The sequence below is a fragment of the Puntigrus tetrazona genome, chromosome 19 (genome assembly GCF_018831695.1).
Source record: "Puntigrus tetrazona isolate hp1 chromosome 19, ASM1883169v1, whole genome shotgun sequence".
NCBI lineage: Eukaryota > Metazoa > Chordata > Actinopteri > Cypriniformes > Cyprinidae > Puntigrus > Puntigrus tetrazona.
Genome location: NC_056717.1, coordinates 19,278,053 through 19,285,856, shown reverse-complemented (window position 1 = coordinate 19,285,856; position 7,804 = coordinate 19,278,053). Strand labels below are relative to the sequence as shown.

Genomic DNA, 7,804 nt, shown 5'->3' with positions numbered 1-7,804 from the left:
TATATATATATATATATATATATATATATAAAATATTATTTTAAGAAAATAAAAAATATCAAAAATATATACACACATATATTATGCAAACAATAACTTTTTTGGATGCGGTTAATCACAATGAATCATTTGACAGCAGTAATAAAAACTGAACATGTAAAATAAGTGTAAAATAAGTAATCAGTAAAAAAGTACTTCAATCGATATAATGAAATGTGTCAAATGTAAACAAACAAATAAATAGGAACAGAGCGTAAGGCGTTTTTTGTTTTGTTTGCTTGCAGTTTTGCCCAGAGCCCTGGTTAATTTCTGACCTTGTTCCAGCTTGCTATCCAAGGACAGTTTAGTGTGCTGCTGGATATGTGCCTGTCTGCATTATTCCCTCTCACAGCTGCCAATCAAAGCAAAACAACTAATAATTAATTTTGCCATTTCTCAAAGTATTTGCTTGCGGTTCAAACAGCTTTCGTTTCTTCAGATTCAGACCCGCGAACTGACTGGAAGCGTCTTTCGCGCCGCCCCGAGGTTGACTCTTTCCAGCTCTCCGGACTGACCCCGGAGCAGTGCATCGTGGGTAAAGCCTCTGTATACGGAACAGCACGCGCTGCACAGACAAACTCAGACGCACTCAGCCTCTGAGGAAAGGTGGAAACATTCCGAGCAATTAATCACGGCAAGTGGAACCAGCTCCCCGCGCAATCTGCTCGACGCCGAGTTAGCGCCGCACACATGACCAAGACACACAATGTCTCCACGGAAACCAAGGCTCCAGGCTACTCTGACATTTCCACCCCCCACATGCGTACACACTCTCCCGAACATCCACGGCCTGCTCTATGCATCAAAACTAATACATCTGTTAATTATTAAAAACATACTGTCACTCGAACTGTGCTCAGAGAGCTTAGGGAATACAAAAGACTTTAGAGAGTTCAAAATCAACAAGTGTGTGAAGTGTCGCTTAGAAATGCATTATTTTAGGTTTTTTCTTCAACAATATTTTGAGTCATATAGGGGTAATATTTACTTTTTCTACGTGTTTTTTTTTTATTTATTTAGTAGGTTGCATCTATTTTTTCTGAAACTATGCATATTTATTAACATTAATATTAAAGTTTAATACTTCAGGTGTATGGATAAACGTATAACCATTACTTATAAAATTGCATTTTTCGAACCCTGCAAATGCATGGTTATTATTATTAATAGCGTGAACTGTAAAAGTGTTAATTTAAATATTAAATTAATCGAACGATTACAACTATAAATGATAAAAATCAAACAATTAACTGTGAATAATGCACAAGGATCAAACTAAATAAATGTGAACCAAATAAATACATAGAAAACATAATATTTCAAATAAAGAAATATAAAATAATATATTATGAAACGCATCATGTGAAAAAAATACAATAAGAAACTAAATCAATTTGAAAAATAAATCAAATTATTATGAGATACACAATGTTAAATAAATCAAAAAAAAAAAAAATATATATATATATATATATATATATATATATATATATATATATATATATATATATAAATAAAAAGTAAATAAAAAGCTAAAAAATTATGCAAAACTATGACTTTTGGACACAATAACAACCCATAATGCTGCTTAAAGCAAATGATATTAAATCTCTCGTTTTGAGGAAAATTCCATTTGAATATCAACAGCATTCCCAAAAAAATTGTATGAAATGAATCTTTAATTAAAGATTTAAATAGAGACCTTTCTCGTCTCAAAGCCTGAGCGTTTGCTCGAATGTTCAATCAGAATGGAAAGAGGCGAATCGTGTTCATGCTGAAACTTTACATTGCTAATGTACGTGTTTACGTGCCAAGCTGAGCCACCTGGTCACTTGAGGACCGAGCCAGTTCCATTTCAAAATCCAAACTCGAGAGATCGATTCAGACACAGACCACAGTCCTCCATTTCCGTGCAGATGCATTCAGCGGCGATGGACTGAATGTGCCAGCTCCGTTCAGTTCATTGTACTCAAATGAATACAATTATGCAGCGTTCATCTGAGCCCGCTGACCCTGACATCTCACCCCGCGAATTACTGATTGTGTAGGATTCAAAAAGCAATTCAGACAGAATTATTCTCAAATAAAGCACTGCGTTAAATAAACCACAATTCACAAGCTTGCTGTATGGAGGTCGAAAAAGAGAAACCAGAATTAGCTTTGTATTGAATCGTTTAATGTTATGCTGATGTTTCTTGATGCTTCCAATTTGGCGAGAATTTATAAGAAGTTTCGGAAATGAAAAACATTTTTAATACGTTTTACTTCCACAACCAGACTTACTGTGTGCAACAGGTTGTTCTGAAAGAAAATGTGTTTGTCTTTTTGGTTGTTTCATCAGGAACTGGTTGGATGAAATCAGTGAGGTGTGTACACACTCAGCCAAAAAAAAAAAAAAAAAAAAAAAAAAGGTACAATAGCAGTCACTGGGTCAGTAGCTTTTCAAAAGGCACACTTTTGTACCTTTTTATTTAAGCGCTGCATTTACCTCAAACGCACATTTGTACCTTTTTGAAAACACCACCCTGCTGATTTTGTGACATATTTTTTTTTTCTGAGAATGTAGAAATAGGGTACATCGTTTACAACATGAAGGCTGATGGTAATAATCTAGTCAATTATTTTACCAGCTTTACCATTAAAAACATATTTCAATCACATTGTATTCTCAAATACATAACAGGTGGTGCGCAAAGTTGAGTTTGCGCTTCACACTGAACTACAGACGTACTCATCATTAGATCTGGGGTGCTATGGGTGAGACTGCAGCAGTGTAAACACACACACACGCACACACGCACACACACACACACACACACACACACACTGCAGTATTGTCGCTGTCCTGCTGAGGTGTGGCTTCACACTCACACAATTTTTTTTCCCTTCTCAACAATGCAATGATACGCACAGATGAGATAATGAGGATCTCTAGAACGAGTCGATGCTTTTGCACACACACACACAAAAAAAAAAGATTTTGCGAGATTTTAAATCATCCGATACTAATAAAACCCCGCTGCTTAAATAAACCGAAGAAGCGTTTTCCGCATATTTACTCTTTAAAATAAAGTAAAAGGGTGCCGCGCTCAAAAAGCGTGGCTGTGTGCAAAAAGAGAAAAGAAAAAATATCACCGCCATGGCATAGCACTGAAACACAATGCTAAAGCAGAAAAGAAAGCTGTATGAAGCCATTAGTAAAGCATTAGTACAAAATCTAAATCACAACCAATACACATATTCAAATGATCTGCAAATGATGGACAAATGACCAGCAATTACGAGCACAAAGCAACTGTTTATTCAGTTCACAACGCTGTGTGCTCACCTGCGTGTGTGTGTGTGTGTGTTTCTGGTGACCGTACTGTATACAGACGCACACAGAAGAACGCACGGTGCGCATTAGTGTCCTTTTACAGAACGGGATGCTTATTCATTATAAAACAAGAGCCGCTGTTCACACACCGCTGAAACACACCGAGTACCAACATTCAAGTACATTCTGTACTCCGCACGCACGCGACATGCACTGGCGCATAACGTTTATTGGAAATCTATTAGTTTCGTTTTTTTTAGCTTTTGTCTGCAATTTTTGAATCATTTCCCTGCTCCGGGTCTTGTTTTTGTCACGTGCAAATAAATGCACGAATGAAACGTTATGAAATATATAGAATGCTAAAAAGTAAATGAGAGTAATAAAACAAATGCATGCAAAACAAAATAAATCGATATATAAAATCAATAGGGAATAGGGAACACTTTTACTTTTATTATTATTAACTATGACTTTCCCCTCAATAAATTCAAAATTTGCTGCTTATTAATCATTAGTAGGTTTAGGTATTGGGTAGGATTAGGCATGTGGGATAATGCATTAATATGGGCTTAATTACTACTAATAAATGGCTAATATTCTAGAAACGTGCATGCTAATAAGCAACTAGTCAAGAGACCCTAAAAAGTTTAATTCTGTTAGAATTTATTACTTTTTTGTCAAGTCTTTGGGTGCTGTACTAATTTAGACATAAACAAATGACATTTATTAAGAAATATTTCGTTTTTTCATTATTATCATAATATCTCTATAGAATACTGTTTAACTGGCAACTATTATCCATTCTGTCTGTTAATATTACAGAAAACTGCATAATTTCAAAAGTCATCACATCACTCGCCGTGGACTAATCTGACCTCTTTATTTATGTCCTGCTTTTCTAAATAGCTTAAATCGTCGGATTGAAATTTATGTAGTTGACCTGAGCGAAGACATCCGCTTGGTATTCACTTCTCTTTGAACAGAAAAGAGTTTGAAAGGTGCTGCGTTACAGGAATGAAGCGGCAACAAAATTACAGTGCATTCAAAAAGAGGAACATTAGCCATTCAAAAGCAAGGCCTACAAAAGACCAGTGCTGGTTATAAAAGCAACATGTTGAACCTGTGAAAGAAAACCAGCACCTGAGAGACAGAGAGACACAGAGAGAGAGAGAGAGAGAGAGAGAGAGAGAGAGAGAGAGAGAGAGAGAGAGAGAGAGAGAGAGAGAGAGAGTATTTAGTGCTGCAGACTTGCATTTCTAAGCTAGATTTGCATTTCCTGAAGGAGATAATTCTTGCAAAGCGGCTATAGATGCTTCAATAAAGAAAAGACCAATCGATATGCAAATACATCTCGATTGAGATGACGAATAATGCAAGTCAAAATGTAATCTACAGTTCAAAATCGCAAGCCTAACACTCAACACGAAGGCTTCAGACACCAAAAGCAGAATGTCTGAGGAATATCAATATGGTGCTGCAATAATAGCGTGCACGAGCAGTGAGGGGCGACCCAGCTGTAGCTGCAGCCTGCACCTGTTGCGTCAGGATTGATTTTACCCCGCTTCTCCTGATCCATTAACGACACTGAATGATGATGCATCGAGAAATGAACTCGATCAGCGATACAATACTGCAACGCGCAAACCCCTGGCCTCCGTCTGACCCCGGCGCGTGTGTCTGCGCGCGAGAGAGAGATCACCGAGCCACTCCGGCACGTCTCGTGTCCTCATATGAACCGTCGCGATGCCTGATCATAAAGTCGCGTTATGGATGTTTTATGTCGTGCAGCGTTCGCTCGCGCCGACTCTCGTTTCGGTGAGCTGTTCTTTCAGCACCACGGCACAGGGCGGAAACTACAAACTTCACTACAGTCCGCTCTGTTACACGCGCCGCCCGGGAACATAGACGATCGTGCCGAAACGACAAAGGTTTCTATCTTAATAAATAAATAGTAAAATAATTGGTCTTCCCGCGTCTCTTTTAACGAACGTCATGCAATGCTTCAGCTGCTCGCGAATATTAAAATCTCAATATGAAAACACATTAACGAAATTAAAAAAAAGACATTAAAGTAGGGTTTCGTGTGATTTCATTTCATTTAAGATCTCAACTGCAATTTTGTCAAACAGCTAAGGTTACGCATTATATTAAGATACATTTCAACGTTTAAGTTACGAATGCACAAACAATCGCTTTAGAACTTATAAACTACTTGCTTGACTAGTTATATATGTTTTGGTGTTGTGTGTGTGTGTGTGTGTGTGTGTGTGTGTGTGATTTCTGAAATTACGCAACAAATGACACACCTGTGGTGTGATAATAACAATGATTTTCTGCGCATTCAGGGGTCCTGCACTAATAACGTCCCTTCATCCGAGCAGACAGACCCCAGTCCCGCTGAAATGATTAACCAGCATTCATCATCACACCATACCAAGTGCAAAAAAAAGCTCTATAAATAAACCACGCGTTTATATATTTCACGCCACCTCGCGTGAGAGGCACGCGGGGTTTCAGCAGCTGAAACTCACCTATAGTGGTTATGACAGTAATGGCAAAGTAAAAGGACCCTGCAAATTTCCACTGGACCCCTGCTCTGTGCGGCTCGGCCTCCATGATGATGGTTTCCAGCTTTTTATAGTCATCCTCACTGATGTTGTACTTGCCCTGGAGGCGCTTCTCCTCAGCCTCCAGCTGCTCCTTCTCCCGCATCTCGAAGTCCGACTCGAGCGCGTCAAACACCGCGGCCCCGACCAGCAGATAGGTGAACGTGCAGACGATCAGGGACAGCGTCCGCACGTTCTGCCTCTTCATGGCCACCAGGAACCGGCGGCTGAGGGGTTCATGTCCCCTCTTATCCCCCGGGAAGGCGCAGCAGCAGTCTGGAAAGGGCGGATAGGGGCAGTGCTGCTGCTGTTGCGTCTTCGGACACCGGTTGCGGTTGTAACAGGTCCCTTGATCGTGGTCCTGGCTGGCGGAGAGACACAGCAGACTGCTGGAGCGCCGGGACCACAAGCCCTGCAGCCGCGAAACTCTGCGCAAAACCTGCCCGAACCACAGCAAAGTCCTCCCGGCGCGCAGTGCCATCAACTAGCGCGCTCCCCGCGTGATCTCCAAAGAGCTTCTGAACTGGAGAAGGCGCCAGAAGCCACTGGGATTCATGCTCGAGCGACAATTACGCACCTGTTAAATTTCCTTCTCCGCTGCGGTTAAACAAACTCATCGTCGTGGCCATCAGATATCCAAACAGCCCCGAACATCATCCAGAAAAAGTTTCCCCGACCTGTTCATCTGAGGATCATCTTCAGCTGCTCTCACTCCGCCGGTGCGTGAGTAATGCCGGTGGTACCGGAGGAGGACCCGTGAATACGCAGCAGCATCATCTGATGATCGGCGGAGACGCGCAGCGCACGACTGATGCTCCAAACGCGATCCAACCCGGGAGGACCTCACTATTCCCGTGGCTTTGCCGAAACGCCGAGCTTGACGATCCTACGAACAACAGGTCCGAGCGCGAACGTGCCCATCTGTTTCCCCGGTAACGCGTGGATAGACGGACGGACGGACGGATGGATGGGCTCGACTCTCAATCGGCTCCGCTCCGGTAAAGCTGCACTGTCACGGTATGCCACCGCAAGCGTCCGCTGGCAGACTTCGGTGTGTGCCAGCCTGAGAAACACACACACACACACACACACAGACGCTCGTGCGCATCACCAAAGCGCACACGCAGACGAAGACACACGCTAAGCGCGCTCGCGTGCGCGTTACGATCCCAGCTTGAAATCATTTACGCAATTTGCACCTTCTCAACAGGTGACCGAGGGAAAAGTGGGAATTAAGGTACAAAAAAAAAAGACTATTTTTAACACAAATCATAAAGAGCAGCTGCTCGTTAGGTTCGGTCTAATCTATTATTTTTAATGTTGAAAATGTGCATCAAACACCTTTTAACCCCAAGAGCTATTTAAATATCAACCCCCCCTATCCGTGTTAATAGACAGTGAAAACCATGTTTATTGCATTTATTATTATTTAAATATATAGGCATTACGAGAAACATATTGTGGCATATTAATACATGCTGATAGAAACTGAGCAATGATATATAATATATATATATATATATATATATATATATATTAGAGAGAGAGAGAGATGATGCAATGACATGAATGCTTCAATAAAAATCCACTTCCCATAATAAAACTGGCTTTGACACTATTCCTGTGTGAACTTTTGTGCGTGCGCATGTTACTCATGAGAGAATGTGCCAGGCATCCATATGAGTAAATATTAGTTCACCGAGGGAGCCAGTAAAATATGATCATTTTCATCCGTGAACGTTTCTAAAACGATTAGAGAGGGGGAAAGAAACAGTTAATTTAACAGACATTAAGCACCGCAGAATGTTGTTACACTGTATGGAGTATAGAGGACTCAATGAAA

At 40.7% G+C, this 7,804-nt stretch overlaps 1 protein-coding gene across 1 annotated transcript in view; it reads right to left on the bottom strand.

The window, feature by feature from the left end:
* kcnk9 (potassium channel, subfamily K, member 9) overlaps positions 1-7,140 on the bottom strand; it is a 36,783-nt gene extending 29,643 nt beyond the window's left edge. Inside the window, exon 1 of the mRNA XM_043217298.1 lies at positions 5,887-7,140. Within this exon, the coding sequence (XP_043073233.1) occupies positions 5,887-6,442 (556 nt within the window). The 5' untranslated portion in view covers positions 6,443-7,140. The remainder of the gene's footprint in view (positions 1-5,886) is intronic.
* Between the last annotated feature and the right edge of the window lie 664 nt (positions 7,141-7,804).